This window comes from Amblyraja radiata, chromosome X (genome assembly GCF_010909765.2).
Source record: "Amblyraja radiata isolate CabotCenter1 chromosome X, sAmbRad1.1.pri, whole genome shotgun sequence".
In the NCBI taxonomy this organism is placed as follows: Eukaryota; Metazoa; Chordata; class Chondrichthyes; order Rajiformes; family Rajidae; genus Amblyraja; species Amblyraja radiata.
The window spans coordinates 13,502,768-13,521,061 of record NC_045999.1 but is presented as its reverse complement, the minus strand read 5'-3'; the positions used below and the strand labels follow the sequence as shown (position 1 = coordinate 13,521,061).

Sequence of the window (18,294 nt, the reverse complement as noted above, 5' to 3'; positions counted from 1 at the left end):
AGAATGAAATATTGACACTTGAGCTGAAGTTGGGGACGATCTAGATGAAGCAGGGCGGGTGTTGACATGTGTGGAACCTAGACCAGTTGGTCAAAAGGCTTTTATTGTGTTTAGGACACGAGAAATCCATCCATTCTATTAATTACATTTCTATCCAAAGATTCTTTGTCACTGTTGACTCAAGTACTGTTGTTTGGGTTTAGTTTAGTTTAGTTTAGAGATACAGCGTGAAAACAGGCCATTCGGCCCACCGACCAGCGATCCCCGCACATTAACACCATCCTACACACAATAGACAATAGATAGTAGGCCATTCGGCCCTTCGAGCCAGCACCGCCATTCAATGTGATCATGGCTGATCATCCCCAATCAGTACCCCGTTCCTGCCTTCTCCCCATATCCCCTGACTCCGCTATTTTTAAGAGCCCTATCTAGCTCTCTCTTGAAAGCATCCAGAGAACCTGCCTCCACCGCCCCCTGATGCCGAGAATTCCACAGACTCACCACTCTCTGTGAGAAAAAGTGTTTCCTCGTCTCCGTTCTGAATGGCTTACCCCTTATTCTTAAACTGTGGCCCCTGGTTCTGGACTCCCCCAACATCGGGAACATTTTTCCTGCCTCTAGCGTGTCCAATCTCTTAACCCTACACACACTAGTGACAATTTTCATTTATACCAAGCCAATTAACCTATCAACCTGTATGTCTTTGTGGTGTGGGAGGAAACCAAAGATCTCGTAGAAAACTCCTGCAGGTCACGGGGAGAAGGTACAAACTCCGTACTGACAGCACCCGTGGTCAGGATCGAACCCGGGTCTCTGGCGCTGTGAGGCAGTGACTCCGTGCCGCCCTATTGATTACACTTCTATCCAAAATCTCTCGGTGACTGTTGACTCAAATGCTGTTGTTTGGATGTAACTGTTCATGACCAGATTAATCATTGTACTTCTCTGTTCCAGGCAAACGGTGGAAAGCAGCCAGACTGCCGGCTCCCCTGAGGTTCAGCAGCCGCCCAACACCAGCTCCAAGCCCGAAGCTGCTGCTCCGGCACCAGGCAATACGACCCGTGAAGCTGCCACCTTCCCAATCCCAGAGCCCAGAGTGCCCTATCCCCGCTTCTCCGCCCTGACCGAGAGGGAGCAAAGGAGCTATGTGCAGCTCATGCAAAGGTTCAAGAACACGCAGTGGGCCGCAAGGATGCAGGGGCGAATGTACGGCTGCCTGGCGCAGTTTTCCGTGAGTCAAATTAACACCGCGCGCTGCAGTCTGACTCGCAGGATGCCACGATTCATGAATATCGGAGTCATGTCTGGTCTTGTTAAACATGGCAGAGTGAGGGCAGACAAAATGTGTAGGAAGGAACTGCGGATGCTGCTTTACACCGAAGATAGACACAAAATGCTGGAGTAACTCAGCGGGACAGGCAGCATCTCTGGATAGAAGGAATGGGTGACGTTTCGGGTCGCGACTAAAGAAGGGTCTCGACCCAAAACGTCACCCATTCCTTCTCTCCAGAGATGCTGCCTGTCCCACTGAGTTCCTCCAGCATTTTTGTGGCTATCTGCAGAGTGAGGGCAGGCCCTTCAACTGCTACTTCCAGAGACCAGATATAACTCTGGCTCAGTGAGGCAGCAGCTGTACGACTGCTGCCACTAATATGTTTCTAATTTCTACACCTATCGCTTTATCTCTCTGTTCTTGTTCCCAATTTAAAATGCAATCCATGCTTTAAATATTTCCATTGAGTTTAGTTTAGAGATACAGCATTTCAGCCCACCGTGTCCACACTGGTTCTATGTTATCCCACTTTTGTATCTACTCGTTACACACTAGGGGGCGATTTACAGAGGCCAATTAACCTAAAAGCCCACACGTTATTTGGGATATCCATGCAGTCAATGGAAGAACGTGCAAACTCCACACAGACAACACCCAGGGTTGGTGCTGTGAGGCAATGGCTCCACCAGCTTTTAGTTTAGTTTCAAGGAAACAGGACCTTCAGCCCACCGAGTCCACGCTGACCAGCGATGTCCACACACTAACACTATCCTACACACACTAGGGAACAATTTAAAATTATACCAAGGCAATTAAACTACAATCCTGTACATCTTTGGAGTGTGGGAGGAAACTTGAGATCGCAGGGAAAACCCACGCGGTCGCGGGGAGAACGTACTAACTCCGTACAAACAGCACCTGTGGTCAGGATGGGACCCGGATCTCTGGCGCTGTGAGGCAGCAACTCTACCGCTGTGCCACGCGTTTATATTGCTGATTTACAATTTTACTCCTTCTTTTCCAATTTATTATTCTGGATAAAGCATTGAATGTTTGTGTACGTTGCACTGTGTTTCTCTGTCACAGGAACTGAAGAATACTGTGTGGAACGAGGTGCCAGAGTTCATGAAGTACCTGCAGAATGTGGCGCGGATGTGTGCAGAGGATTACGATGTGACCTGTCAAGATGCCGTCCGTTACACTGAGGTAGTATCTGGCTTTACTCCCTGGCGAATACTGAACTACCTTCAACGTCTGTGTTATGCATTTACCAGTATTCATTTCTATTATTGTTCCTCAAATGTTCCAAGGATATTTTATTGTCATATGTACCAATTAAGGTACAGTGATGATACTCAATTTATCATACGCCATACTAAAAAAAGCAAAAAGACACACAACTCAGTAAGGCGTTCAGCAAGGTGCCGCATGGTAGGCTGCTCTGGAAGGTTAGATCGCATGGGATCCAAGGAGAGATAGCTGAATGGATAGCAAATTGGCTCCATGGAAGGAAGCAGAGGGTGATGGTTGAAGGTTGCTTCTCAGACTGGATGCCTGTTACTAGTGTTGTGCTTTAGGGTTCAGAGCTAGGCCCGTTACTGTTTGTCATCTACATCAATGATTTGGATGAGAACATACAGGGCAAGATTAGCAAGTTTGCTGATGATACAAAAGTTAGTGGTTTTGCAGATAGTGAAGATGGTTGTGAACGATTGCAGCAGGATCTGGATCGATTGGCCGGGTGGGCGGAGGAATGGTTGATGGAATTTAATGCAGAGACGTGTGAGGTGTTGCATTTTGGGACGTCGAACAAGGGCAGGACCTACACAGTGAATGGTAGGCCCCTGGGTAGTGTTGTAGAGCAGAGGGATCTAAGAGTACATGTGCATGGTTCTTTGAAGGTCGAGTCGCAGGTAGATAAGGTGGTCAAGAAGGCTTTTGGCACTTTGGCCTTCATCAGTCAGGGTATTGAGTATAGAAGTTGTGAGGTCATGTTGCAGTTGTATAAGACATTGGTGAGATTGCATTTAGAATATTGTGTTCAGTTCTGGGCACCATGTTATAGGAAATATATTGTCAAGCTGGAAAGGGTTCAGAAAAGATTTACGAGGATGTTGCCAGGACTAGAGGGTCTGAGCTACAGGGAGAGGTTGAGTAGGCTGGGTCTCTATTTCATGGAGCGCAGGAGGATGAGGGAAGATCTTATAGAGGTGTACAAAATCATGAAAGGAATAGATCGGGTCGATGCACAGTCTTTTGCCCAGATTAGGAGAATCGAGGACCAGGGGACATGGGTTCAAGGTGAAGGGGAAAAGATTTAATCGGAATCCGAGGGGTAACTTTTTCACACAAAGGGTGATGGGTGTATGGAACAAGCTGCCAGAGGAGGTAGTTGAGGCTGGGACAATCCCATCGTTTAAGAAACAGTTAGATAGGTACATGGATAGGACAGGTTTGGAGGGATATGGACCAAGCGCAGGCAAGTGGGACTAGTGTAGCTGAGACATCAGGGGGCGAGTTGGGCCGAAGGGCCTGTTTCCACACTGTATCACTCTCTATGAACTACATAAAAGTTAACATAAACATCTACCACAGCGGATTTACTCTTCAGCTTTGTATGCAGAAAGAAGGAACTGCAGATTCTCCCTTTTGCAACAAAAGACACAATGTGCTGGAGTAACTCAGCGGGTCAGGCTGCAGAATGGTCTGCAGAAGGGCCCTGACACGAAGCATCACCTCTTCTTGTTCTCCAGAGATACTGCCTGACCCACTGAGTTACGCTGGCACTTTGTGTCCATTTTTCTCTGTATCCGTTTTCATCTTGACTATATTTACTCATTCAGCCTCCCCGAAGGGTCCCTATAGCGGAGCTCCTCTAGTATCTTTGGTCTCAATCTTCTGAGAATAGAACTTTTCCTCATCTCCATCTGAAATGGGTGAACCTTGGTTCTGAAGCCATGTCCCTTAGTTTTCAATACCAGACATTGTCTCGTGCCGTTGTACAGATCAAGACATGTTGCGGCACGGTGGCACAGCGGTAGAGTTGCTGCCTCACAGCGCCAGAGACCCAGGTTTGATCCCGGCTATGGGTGTTGTCTGTTTGGAGTTTGCACGTTCTCTCCCTGACCTACATGGGTTTTCTTTTGATGCTCTAGTTACCTCCCACACTCCAAAGACATTCAGGTTTGTAGGTTAATTGGCTTAGTAAAATTGTAAATAGTCCCTGGTGTGTGTATGTTAGTGTGCGGAGATCACTGGTTGACAAGGACTCTGTGAGGCGATAGGTCTGTTTCCACACTGTATCTCTAAATTAAACAAAAAAAACTAAATATCGTTTGAAGACCCAAGTCTCTCAAAAGTCAAGAAATGAAAGAAATTCTGAAAACATCCTGATTAGTTGTCTGAAGAAGAGTCCCGTCCTGCAACAACACCTATCCACCTTCCCCGGCGATGCTGCCTGACCCGCTGAGTTACTCCAGCATTTAGTGTGCTCTCTGAATAATTATTATCCAACCCCTTTGCCACTTGACATAAGATGGCGTCAAGTTGGGAAAAGGGGAAGTACAACAGGATCTGGGGGTCCTTGTGCATCAGTCTATGAAAGTAAGCATGCAGGTACAGCAGGCAGTGAAGAAAGCGAATGGCATGTTGGCCTTTATAACAAGAGGAATCGAATATAGGAGCAAAGAGGTCCTTCTGCAGTTGTACAGAGCCCTAGTACAGAGACCACACTAGGAGTATTGTGTGCAGTTTTGGTCCCCTAATTTGAGGAAGGACATTCTTGCTATTGAGGGAGTGCAGCGTAGGTTAACAAGGTTAATTCCCGGGATGGCGGGACTGTCATATCCTGAGAGAATGGAGCAGCTGGGCTTGTACACTCTGGAGTTTAGAAGGATGAGAAGGGATCTCATTGAAACATAGAAGATTGTTAAGGGCTTGGACACGCTAGAGGTAGGAAGCATGTTCCCGATGTTGGGGGTCCAGAAACAGGGGCCACAGTTTAAGAATAAGGAGTAAGCCATTTAGAACGGAGATGAGGAAACACTTTTTCTTACAGAGAGTTGTGAGTCTGTGGAATTCTCTGCCTCAGAGGGTGGTGGAGGCAGGTTCTCTGGATGCTTTCAAGAGAGAGCTAGATAGGGCTCTTAAAAGTAGCAGAGTCAGGGGATATGGGGAGAAGGCAGGAACGGGGTACTGATTGGGTATGATCAGCCATAATCACATTGAATGGCGGTGCTGGCTCGAAGGGTCAAATGGCCTACTCCTGCACCTATTGTCTATTGTCTAAAAGCACCATTCAATGTATGCAAGCTTTCAGTAATAAACAGCACGGGATTGTGCAGAACAAGTGTGCTGCCCTGTGTAATGTTTATGCATGCAGGCTTGGATAGGGTGTTGTACCTGTATGGTGAGCTAATTACGTACTGTCTTTCCACTGACTGGTTAGCATGCAACAAAAGCTTTACATGTGACAATAACTAGACTAAACTTGATTGGAGCTTTGACAAGCGATGAGGGTGGGAGGAAGATGAAGCGTGATGAAGCGTGATAGTGGAGGTGTTCATTAAAGTGATGCTGTACCCATGTGGTGTCTAGTCCCCAGTGTGGGGGGGAGCACAAGGGGAAGGCAAGGAACCTCCAGATTGTGAGGTAGCTCGTGGGCTCACCCTAGTGGCTGGAGGTAGAAACAACATGCTGGTTCTGATGTGTACAGGCAGTTCTGCCATTACACAGCGAGTTTAGTTTATTGTCACATGCACCGAGATACAGTGAAACGCTGTTGATGCGTGCGAGCCAGTCAGCGGAAAGACTATACATGATTACAATCGGGCCATTTACAATGCACAGGTATATGATAAAGGGAATAACGTGAACGTGGTTAGTGCAAGATAAAGATTCATCATAGATAGCCCAATGAGGTAGACACTAGTTCAGGACTGGTCTCTGGTTGTGGATAGGATGATTCAGTTGCCTGATAACAGCTGGCAAGAAAAAATGTCCCTGAATCTGGGGGTGTGCATTTTCACACTTCTGTACCTCTTGCCTGATGGGTGATGGGAGAAGAGGGAGTGGCCGGGGTGCGACTCGTCCTTGATTATGCTGCTGGCCTTGCCGAGGCAGCATGAGGTGTAGATGGAGCCTGGTGCTCACCTGTATCCAGTACATCCAACCTGTGGACCCCACTTGAATTTGGACTTTTTCTTCGTAAATGGCGCCAGAATATGGCATCTGCATGAATGAACCTGTGTGTGTTTGTGTGACCTATGTGTGTGTGTGCGTGTGTGGGACGTGAGTGAGAAGTGTGATGCGTGTGTGTGTGACTAGAGAACTAATGTTCAGTGCTTGCTGTGATGGAGCATAATGTTGCTTGTTGCATTTCGTTTCACAGGAGGTTTTGCAAGCATGGAATGATAGTCTGAAGAAATACCCAGAACTTTACACGGTCAATGAAATGACGAGCATCATGGGAGGGAAGTTCATCCCAGACCTGACTCTGCGACTGGAGAAGAAGCTGCTGTGCCTGGTAATGGACCGTCCGATAGTGTCAGTGATAGAAGCAGAATTAGGCCATTCGGCCCATCAAGTCTACTCCGCCATTTAATCATGGCTGATCTATCTCTCCCTCCTAATCCCATTCTCCTGCCTTCTCCCCATAACCTCCGACGCCCTGTTCCAATCAAGAATCTATCTATCTCTGCCGTTAAAATACCCACTGACTTGGCTTCCACAGCCGCCTGTGGCAAAGAATTCCACAGATTCACCACACCCTCACTAAATAAATTCCTCCTCACCTGCTGAGTTCCTCCAGTACTTTATATTTTGCTCAAGACTCCAGCATCTGGCAGTGTACGAAATCATGAGAGGAATAGATCGAGTAGAGTCTCTTACCCAGAGTTGGGGAATCGAGGACCAGAGGATATAGGTTTAAGGTGAGGGGGGGGGGGGATTTAATAGGAACCTGAGGGGTAACTTTTCACACAAAGGGTGGTGGGTGTATGGAACGAGCTGCCAGATGAGGTAGTTGTGGCAGGGACTATTGCAACGTTTAAGAAATATTAAGATAGTTTCATGGATAGGACAGGCTTAGAGGGATATGGAGCTAACGCAGGCGGGTGGGACTAGTGTAGGTGGGACATGTTAGCCAGTATAGGCAAGTTGGGCCAAAGGGCCTGTTTGCACGCTGTATCACTCTGACTATCTGCCATTTTTCACGTCTCCATTGTTATCAGGCAACTGAATCATCCTACCACAACCAGAGAGCAGGGCTGAACTACTCTCTACCTCTTTAGTGACACTCGGACTACCCTGGATCAGACTTTGCTGGCTTTACCTTGCACTAAACATTATTCCCTTATCATGTATCTGCAAATGGCCCGATTGTAATCACGTATTGTCTTTCTGCTGACTGAACAGCACGCAACAAAAGCTTTTCACTGTACCTCGGTACACGTGACAATAAACTAAACTGAACTGAACAGATGAGATGTTGTGGCTGGGTGTTCTGACTCGGGTGCTTGTGTTCCAGGGTCGAGCTACCTACCTGCGGGTCCCGACTGCAGCCTCGGCAGCTCAGCTGACGACAGATTATAAAACCATCGCCTCGTTTACTCCTGCGTCCGCCAGAGCGTCTGCCTTCGAGTCGGTGAGTTTTCACAGAGTGACCGTAAAATTATTAGTGCTGCAGAGTACAAGTAGTTCACCAGCATGGAGCTCAACCACAAAATCTATCTCTCTATATCTATCTATGCATAACTAAAACTTTGATCTTCTGCTCTTCCGGTTTGGGTTTTTTTTCTATTTGCGCAAAAACGGTATGCGATAGCGCTTCGATTTTTCTCCAGGTTACTCACCATTCTCCTGTGCTGTGAGTGCAACAAGTTTAGTTCCGATCGGTGGTATATTGTAAAAGCTATCGAGGTTTAAAAATCTTAAAAAACGTGCGTGCGCAGATTCCTTCAGTCAGCGCCACGCAGATTGGTCTCTTCTCCTGTCAGTCAATGCGGCGGCCGGGATGGCGACGCCCCTTCCTGCCTCACTCACAAACTCCTCTCTCCCCTCCTCACAGTAAGCTGTCTATCACCTCCCCCACCACCAGCGGTGGCCGTGGGACCCCCCTCCCACGGTGGGGGTTCAGTGGAGGCTGTGGTCCACTCATCACTAACCCCTCTCCCCTGCCCGCTCTCGGCGGCAATGGCGGTCCCGTCTACCCGTCCGCCCGGTTCTGTCTCCTCCGCTGCCGCCATTGCGGTAAGTAGGTAAGTAATTTTATTGTCCAAATATTCACATACAAGGAATTTGCCTTGGTACTCCGCCCACAAGTAACAACATGACATATAGTGACAGTTACGAATGACTCAGAAAACACTAAACATTAATAATAATAAGACATTAATGATAAAACACCATTGACCAAGCATGTGAACCAACAAAATACCAGATCAAAGGGAGGCTACAGATTTTTGGCTGTTGAGTAGAGCAACTACTCGTGGATAAAAACTGTTTTTATGTCTGGCTGTGGCAGCTTTGACAGGCCGGAGGCGCCTTCCAGAGGGAAGTGATTCAAAGAGTTTGTGGCCAGGGTGAGAGGGGTCAGAGATGATCTTGCCCACTCGCTTCATGACCCTTGCAGTGTACAGTTCATCAATGGAGGGAAGGTTGCAGCCAATAACCTTCTCTCTCACCCTCACTCAAACTTACCCTCACCACCTTCTCGGGGGAGATCTTCTCCACCAGCTCATCAAAATTTGTGGTGCCCACCGTGACGAACACAGACTCCATTACCCCCCCGCCCGCGGCCCGGCAGGGAGGTGGGTGGGCAGGGCGGCAGCAGCAGGCGGGCAGGGCGGGGACGGGCCAAGTGGGAGCAGCTCACAGCTTGCAACTTTTCACAGAAAGAGGCCAAGCAGGCCTTGCAAATGCAAAGGTCCTCCATTTTGTAATACCTCTAATTTGGCCAATATTAACATCTGTAGGGTGGGACGGACACTAAAACTGTTCCAACCCTAACAGGCTGTTAGTGGTTGTTGGGCCATGAGGTGCACAGTCTGTTTAATATCAGACACATTTAAGGTGGTGCAGTGGTAGAGTTGCTGCCTTACAGCATTACAGTATTTAAGGCAGAGATAGGTAGATACTTGATTAGTACGGGTGTCAGGGGTTATGGGGAGAAGGCAGGAGAATGGGGTTGGGAGGGAGAGTCAGATCAGCCGTGATTGAATGGCGGAGTAGACTTGATGGGCCGAATGGCCTAATTCTGCTCCTATCACTTATAACCTTATGAGTTGGGCTTCTGAGGCAGCTCCACCACCTGCTTTGTTTCTGAGGAGAAATAAAAGAGCATCCTGCTACTCCTTGTGAACAGATAGCTAAAGTATTTTGTATTCACCTTTTATGTAGGTTCAATTTATTTCAACTACAGAATACAAATCATTTAGAACAGGTAGGGAAAAGGGGGGAGAGGTTGGGAGCAGCTATAATCAAAGACATTGGCATGACCAATAAAAAGGCAAAAATAATATTTATTTTGTGAAAGATAAATATTAGTAAAAGTTTAATCACGGTAATATATTAATCTTCAGATTATTTCAAGAGTTGTACAGCAGGGAAACAGGCACTTCATGTTGACCGAGACGCCTATCTATGCTAATCGCATTTTCCTGCATTTGTTCCCCACACCTCCATTCCCTTCCCGTCTGTGTCCAACTGTTGTTACACTTTAGCATTATACCCGCCCCTATCACCACATCTGTCAGGCACCCAGATCAGGCTGCTGGTCCCAGACACCATCTACAATCACGCTCTACTATCGCCCCACTATTTGAAACCTCTAGTTCCATATAGCAGATGTACACTGCGGACAGCTCGACTGTAGTCATGTCTAGTCTTTCTGCTGACCGATTAGCACGTAACAAAAAAGCTTTTCACTGTACCTCGATACACGTGACAATAAACTGAACTGCACTAAAAAAGCTTGTTTAATATCTCCACCACTCTCTGTGTGAGAAACTTGTCACTCAGATTTCCTTTAAATATTTATTTTTTCAACTTAAACCTGTGATCTCTACTTTTAGACTCCTAAAAGACTAAGGGATGGCGTGGCGGGGGGAGGGGTTGGTGAGGGGGAGGGGTGGTGTGGGTGGGGTGGTGTGGGAGTTGGGGTGGTGTGGGGAGGGGGTGTCGGGGAGTGGGGTGGTGGGGGGTAGGGGAGAAACGGAGGAGGAGTAAAGGGGGTGTGGGGGGGTTGGGACTCAACTCAGCGGCCACACCGACTTTCCCGACTTCACACTGCGACTTTCCCGACTTCACACTGCGACTTTCCCGACTTCACACTGCGACTTTCCCGACTCCACACAGCGACTTACCAGACTCCACTCTTGCGGACTCAATCAGCACGGCTTGTTTACTCAGCCCCGCCTCCGGGGATTTATTCTCCGTCGGGTGCCGGAAGGGGCGTTACCGTTATGGTGACTGACAGGCGAGAAGACCAATCTGCTGATCTCCCGATTTTTTTAAACCTTCATAACTTTTGTAATCTTCCACCGATCGGAACAAAACCTGGTGTGCTTGGAGGATAGGAGAACGGTGAGTGAGGTGGCGAAAAAATCCTAGTGTATAAAGGGTACCGTTTTTGCGCAAATCTAAAAAAAAAAGCAAAAAGCGTGGTCAAGATGAGTTTTAGTAATAGTATAGATGTTTTTGAAAAATGGTGTGTCCATCTACCTTATCTAGACGCTGCATAATTTTGTAAACCTCTGTAAACCGCTGAGTTACTCCAGCATTCTGTGTCTATCTTCAACATCCTGATGTTTTTCATCTGCATCCTTTGTAATTCTACCACTTCCAAAGGGCCTGTTTCAGCACTGCATCTCTGAACTAAACTAAACTGTATTGGTGTGGTACTGGTTTGAAGAAAGGCTAGATCGCGTTGGTTGAGGAATTAAGTTTAACTAGATCTTACCTTTGTTGCTGACTCCAGTTGGCGATGAGCAGTATTCGGTGTCTCTCTCAGTGGCGCTGCTTGGATTAGGATGAGGTGGAGAGGGGTTGCAGCAAACGTGCCCGGTGCATGAGCATCAGCTTTAACTGGGTGAAGTGAACGGGCATTTCATTTTCTCTGAACGTAAACAATGGCCTCCGCTCATCAGCTACTGACATATAAGATTGTTAAGGGCTTGGACACACTAGAGGCAGGAAACATGTTCCCGATGTTGGGGGAGTCCAGAACCAGGGGCCACAGTTTAAGAATAAGGAGTAAGCCATTTAGAACGGAGACGTGGAAACACTTTTTCTCACAGAGAGTGGTGAGTCTGTGGAATTCTCTGCCTCAGAGGGCGGTGGAGGCAGGTTCTCTGGATGCTTTCAAGAGAGAGCTAGATGGGGCTCTTAAAAATAGCGGTGTTAGGGGAAATGGGGAGAAGGCAGGAACGGGGTACTGATTGTGGATGATCAGCCATGATCACATTGAATGGCGGTGCTGGTTCTAAGGGCCGAATGGCCTACTCCTGCACCTATTGTCTATTGTCTCTGTAACTGCAGAACACTGAGTTACTCCAGCAATTTGTGTCCAACCTGATCTGACTTGATGTGTTTGTTTTTTCATGACTTGTTTCAGGATATTAGCGGTGATGAGAATGCGGAGAGGCTCAGTGTGAAGTATGGAGCCAAATTGTCCCTGACAAGCCGGGCACTGTTTACTCTGTTGAATAACTGCGGACCCAAGTATACAGAACCGTGGGAGCTTCCTGTACACGTGAAAACCATCCACGGTGAAGGTAATTCTTTTCAGGATTTGGTATTCAACTCTAATTGTATCGCTGAATCTAAATTCTAAATTAAACCATAGAACAGTAGAGTTGCTGCCTTATAGCGCCAGAGACCCAGGGCTCGATCCTGACTGCGGGTGCTGTCTGTACGGAGTTTATATATTCTCCCTGTGACCACATGGGTTTTCACCCGGGAGCTCCGGTTTCCTCCCACACTCCAAAGACGTACAGGTTTGTAGGCTAATTGGCTTTGAGTAAAATTGTAAATTGTCCCCAGTGTGTGTAATGTAGTGCGGGGATCATTGTTCGGCATGGACTTGATGGGCTGATCATATCTTCTCTCTTATCGAGTCTTGATGAAGGGAGACGATCTTTAATGTGGAAATAAGGAACTGCAGATGCTGTTTTACAAAAGAAGACACTAGTCTGAAGTAACTCGGCGGGCCAGGCATTTCCGGCTTCCACAGAGACTACTTCCCACCCAAGCCACCCCCTCCCCTGGTAATTTCTCCTGCAACTGTAGGAGGTGTAACTCCCGTCCCTATACCTCCCTCCCCCTCACAACCCAGCAGTCCTTCCAGGTGAGACAGAGGTTCATGTGCACCTCCTCCAACCTCATCTACTGCATCTGGTGTTCCCGATGTGGTCTCCTCGACATCGGCGAGACCAAGCATGGACTCGGCGACCATTTCGCTTACCACCTACGCTCAGTTCGCCAAGGCCTATGTCATCTCCCAGTTGCTAACCACTTTAACTCCTCTTCCCATTCCCACACTCTGTCCTGGGCCTCCTCCATTGACAGAGTGAGGCCACATGCTAACTGGAGGAACAGCACCTCATATTCCGCTTGATGCAGCTTACAACACGACGGTATGAACATTGAACTCTTCCATTTTAGGTAACGGCCAACACCCCCCCCCCCCCCCCTCAACACACACTTTCTTTAACCCCCTCCCTCCACTACCTCCATACTCTCCCCTGACTCGCTACTATTTCACAAACCCCTCTTCCCCACCACCTATATTCCTTCCTCTAGCTTTCTAATTCACAACTCCTTAATCCTTTTGTTTCACACCTTCTGTCTTTCCATCTCAGGCTGTTGTCCGACCATCTGCCTATCTAACCGCACCCCTTACCTGTGTTCACCTAGAAACATGCCAGGGTTTGGGCTGCCCCATGTCTTCTCCAGCTCTCTACCTCCCACCCCCTGCACCCCACACACACACACACACACACACACACACAATCGGTCTGAAGAAGTGTCCCAGCCCAAAACGTCACCTATCCCTGATCTCCAGAGATGCTTCCTGACCCGCTGAGTTACTCCAGCACTTTGTCTCTTTTTTCCCCCGACCGTCGACCTTGTCTGTCTATTTTCCTCCTCACATCTGGTATGGTATTTGTTTATTGTAACACCTGTACGGAGATACATGCCTGCGCAGTCTCAGGGAGAACGTGCAAACTCCACACAGATAGCACCTGAGCTCAGAATCGAGCCAAGATCTACAAGGTACAGGGAGGATTTACAAGGACGTTGCCAGGACTAGAGGGTGAGAGCTATAGGGAGATGGTGAGTTGGCTGGGTCTCTAATCCTTGGAGCGCAGGAGGATGAGCGGTGATCAGATAGAGGTCTATAAAATTATGAGAGGAATAGATCGGGTAAATGCAGTCTTGCCCAGAGAAGGTGAATTGAGGACCATAGGTTCAAGGTGAAGGGGAAAAGATTTAATAAGAATCTGAGGGGTAACTTTTTCACACAAAGGGTGGTGGGTGTATGGAACATGCTGCCAAAGGAGGTAGTTGAGGCTGGGACTAGCGCAATGTTTATCACACAGTTAGACAGGTACATAGATAGGACAGGTTTGGAGGGATATGGGCCAAATGCAGGCAGGTGGGACTAGTGTAGCTGGGACATGTTGGCAGGTGTGGCCGAAGGAACTGTTTCCACACTGTATCACTCTATGACTCTATTACCTGGGGTCCATCATCTTATCTGCCTCGTAGCTTGGTAAAGTTGCTCTATGTCTGGCGCTGTGAGTCAGCTGCTCTACCTGCTGCACCACTGCTGCTGCACCACTGCCACTATCAGTTTATGTGCATTCCTGCAGGGAAGGTATTCTCTGGGTATAAGTGTACCGTAGCAAATGAATGCCGTTGCAGGTCTAGTGAAGGGTCCCGACCAGAAACATCGCCTATCCTTGTTCCCCAGAGATGCTGCCTGACCCGCTGACAATCTGTGTCTTCAAATGACTGTGGTAGTTTGGAGGTGATGGAATGGGCAGAATGTTGGCATGTGGTGCAGTCCTTGGCCAGCAGGTGTCACTGCAGAGCCGAGGTTTTGTAAAGGGCCTGTCCCACTGTACGAGGTAATTCAGGAGCTCTCCCGAGTTTAAAAAAAATAAAACTCGTGGTAAGCACGTAGAATGTGCGTAGCGGGTACGTCGGAGCTCGGGATGTCTCTTAGCGGCTCATAACGCTAACGGCAGGTACTCGGGAAACGCGGTAAGCTCGTGAAGATTCTTCAACATGTTGAAAAATGTCCACAAGAGCCCCGAGTGCCTAAGAGCAGCCATTACCGTAAATCTCCGAGTTCGAATCGGGGGAAACTCGGGAGAACTCTTGAATTAGCTCATACAGTGGGACAGGCCCTTTACTGCAACAGGTACTTGTTCTGTGTGAGGGGTGGAGGCATAGACCGCCTGCTGGTAATACAATCATAGCACGCAGAAAATAGTGTTGCAGTTGCAGAGAAAGTGGTAACATGATCAGGCTGAAGAAGAGTCTCGACCCGAAACGTCACCCATTCCTCCTCTCCAGAGATGCTGCCTGTCCCGCTGAGTTACTCCAGCTTTTTTGTCTACCTTCGATTTTTCCACCACTCTGGACCCACTCTGGATATCGTGTTACAGAAGATAGACACAAAATGCTGGAGAAAGAATTTCAGATGCTGGAAAAATCGAAGGTAGACATAAATGCTGGAGAAACTCAGCGGGACAGGCAGCATCTCTGGAGAGAAGGAATGGGTGGCGTTTCAGGTCGAGAGTCTTCTTCAGCCTGATCGTGTGACCGCTTTCTCTGCAACTGCAACACCTTCAGCAACAAACTGGTTCCACCAAGATGCAGCACAGAACGCCACAGGAGACCCTTCTTCCCTGTGGCTATCAAACTGTACAACTCCTCGCCCTTCTGTCGTGGGGTAGACTGAGACTGAGACTGACTCCCCACCCCCGCCCCCAATCTTTGCACATCCCCAATCCGTTCCACTCGTCACTTTAATTTCATGTACGTCTGGAGTGTGGGAGGAAACCGAAGATCTCGGAGAAAACCCACGCAAGTCACAGCGAGAACGTACAAAGTCCGTGAAAACAGCACCCGTAGTCAGGATCGAACCCGGGTCTGCAGCGCTGTAAGGCAGCAACTCTACCGCTGTGCCACCGTGCTGCCTTCAACCAATCTCTTCCAAAGTGCATCTATTTTATAACACCCCTGCTGCTGGAAACCCTGGTTCATGAAAAAAAACCTCGTGAGGAATTCCCAACGATTTTGAGCGTTATGCTTCAAAGATTTATTTTTTAATTTTTTAATTTACCTTGAGAGATCAATTCTTCTCATGTGTAGGAAGGAACTACAGATGCTGGTTTACACTGAAGATAGACACAAAATGCTGGAGTAACTCCTCTTCGGTCTGAAGAAGCATCTCGACCTGAAATGTCACGCACGCCTTCTATCCAGAGATGCTGCCTGTCCCGCTGAGTTACTCCAGCATTTTGTCTCTATCTTCAATTCTTCTCATGGTCCTTCAATCGATAAACATTTCAATCGATAAACATCCTCTGATGCCTGTGAATTTGGGAATTTTTTTTTTGTTGGATGTGTGTATATCTGGTGATTAAGTTGCCATTGCGTTTTGTGTTCATAGGGAATAAAATGGAGAAAGTCATCTTCATTGACTCTCCTCTGCCCAAGAAAGAGCTTTCAACGAGAGAGAAGAATTTGCTTTTTTATGAAGTTCCTTTGGACTTATTGATGTCCAAGAAAAGTTACACAGCAATGTCAAACCTGACACTGGACAAAGCACAAAACATCGACACATCGGAGGAGATGGTAAGTTGTTGAGAGTGTAGTTTGAGTCTCGTTGCTTTCAAACAAAAAGATGGGTCCCGACCCAAACCGTCACCCATTCCTTCTATCCAGAGATGTTGCCTGTCCCGCTGAGTTACTCCACCATTTAGTGTGTATGACGCCCTGAAGAGCTGACATAAGCATCGCATTAAACTGGTGCCATTGAATCAGCTTAGAGTCATAGAGTCACACAGTGTGGAAACAGGCCCTTCAGCTCATCTTTCCCACACCGCCCATCTACACCAGTCCCCACCTACCTGCATTTGCCCATATCCCTCTAAACCTGTCCTATCCATGTTCCTCAACAGGACAGGCAGCATCTCGGGAGAGAAGGAACGGGTGACGTTTTTGAATGCGACCCTTCTTCTTTTGTAGAAAGGTCTTGACAGGAAAGCTCACCCATTCCTTCTCTCCAGAGATGCTGCCTGTCCCGCTGAGTTACTCCAGCATTTTGTGTCTATCTTCGGTTTAAAGCAGCAGCTGCAGTTCCTTCCGACAGGGATTCAATCAGCGATACTTTATTGTCACATGTACAGTGAAATGCTGTATTTTGCAGGCAACCTGGTAAAACCAGACAGCAGACCTCAGCTAGGCAGTACACAAAGAGTCCCCACATTTCTGGCGCAGACAAGGTTATAAAAAGTTAATCGAACAGTTTTATCTTTGGCTCGCTGCGGCAACCCAAGCCTGGAGCCGCACGTAGCAGCATGCAGCCCCCCACCAACCCCTTCGATCGGCAGCCCCCAGGAGGCCCCTCACTGGGTAGCTATATGGAGAACTGGGACATCACGATGGTCAGAGTATTGTGTGCAGTTCTGGTCAGCGCACTGTAGGAAGGATGTGGTGGCAAGAGGGAGAGTACACGGGAGATTCTATCTTCACCAGGATGTTGATAGCAATGGAGGGCTGTCGTTATACATGGAGATTGGAGAGGCCGAGTCTATTTCACTGTAACGTAATGGCTGAGGGATGAGTTAGAAAGTTGTGGGGAACGTAGTTTGGACAGATAATTAGTCTCTTTCCCAGGACAGGCGAGTCTAAATCTAGAGGACAGGTTTAAGAGGAGACGGATGAGAGGGGCAAGCTTCTCACACAGAGGGTGGCAGTGCTCAGGAATGATAGCTGCCAAAGGTGGTAGATTCATATTTGTTTAAAAGACGTTCAGATGTGACCCTGGATTAAAGAAAGAGTAGAGGGATACGAGCCGAGTGCAGGTGAATGAGATGAACACAGATAAGGATCACACATAGCACGGGCAAGGTGGGCCGAAGGGCCGTGCTGCTATTCTGTGGATGTAAAACCTTCTCCAGATCTGAATCTTGCTTTGCAACTTCCTCCACTGTGTCTTGCCCATGTTTGCCTGGCCTCTGTAGCCCAACTAACCACCTGCTTTAACACCTCAAGACATGACCAGATTTCAGATAGAGTCATAGATTGATACAGTGTGCAAACAGGCCCTTCGGCCTTACTTGCCCATATCGGCCAACATGTCCCAGCTACACAAGTCCTACATGCTCCATTTGCCCCATATCCCTCCAAACCTGTCCTATCCATGTACCTGTCTAACTGTTTCTTAAATGTTGGAATAGTCTCTGCGTCAACTACCTCCTCTAGCAGCTTGTTCCATACACCCACAACCCTGTGTGTGAAAACGTTACCCCTCAGGTTCCTATTAAATCATTTCCCCTTCACCATAAACCTATGTCCTCGATTCACCTATTCTGGGCAAAAGACTCTGTGCATCTAACTGATCCATTCCTCTCATGATCTTATACACTTCTATAAGATCACTCCACATCCTCCTGCGCTCCAAGGAATAGAGTCCCAGCCTACTCAACCTCTCCCTATAGCTCACACCCTCTAGTCCTGGCAACATCCTCATAAATCTTCTCTGTAACCTTTCAAGCTTGACAATATCTTTCCCATAACACGGTTCCCAGACTGAACACAATATTCTAAATGCGGCCTCACCAAAGTCTTATACAACTGCAACATGACCTCCCAACTTCTATGCTCAATACTCTGACTGATGAAGGCCAATGTGACAAAAGCTTTTTGACCACCCGATCTACCTGTGACTCCACCTTCAAGGAACCAGGCACCTGTACTCTTAGATCCCTCTGCTCTACAAC

At 47.8% G+C, this 18,294-nt stretch overlaps 1 protein-coding gene across 4 annotated transcripts in view; it reads left to right on the top strand.

The window, feature by feature from the left end:
* Positions 1-18,294, top strand: part of ice2 (interactor of little elongation complex ELL subunit 2) — a 71,189-nt gene that overhangs the window by 5,306 nt on the left and 47,589 nt on the right. For all 4 annotated transcript variants that reach the window (XM_033014753.1, XM_033014755.1, XM_033014754.1 and 1 more), the window contains exons 3-8: positions 958-1,234; positions 2,363-2,482; positions 6,666-6,800; positions 7,803-7,919; positions 11,889-12,048; positions 15,960-16,144. In XM_033014753.1, coding sequence (XP_032870644.1) covers positions 958-1,234; positions 2,363-2,482; positions 6,666-6,800; positions 7,803-7,919; positions 11,889-12,048; positions 15,960-16,144 — 994 coding nt within the window. The remainder of the gene's footprint in view (positions 1-957; positions 1,235-2,362; positions 2,483-6,665; positions 6,801-7,802; positions 7,920-11,888; positions 12,049-15,959; positions 16,145-18,294) is intronic.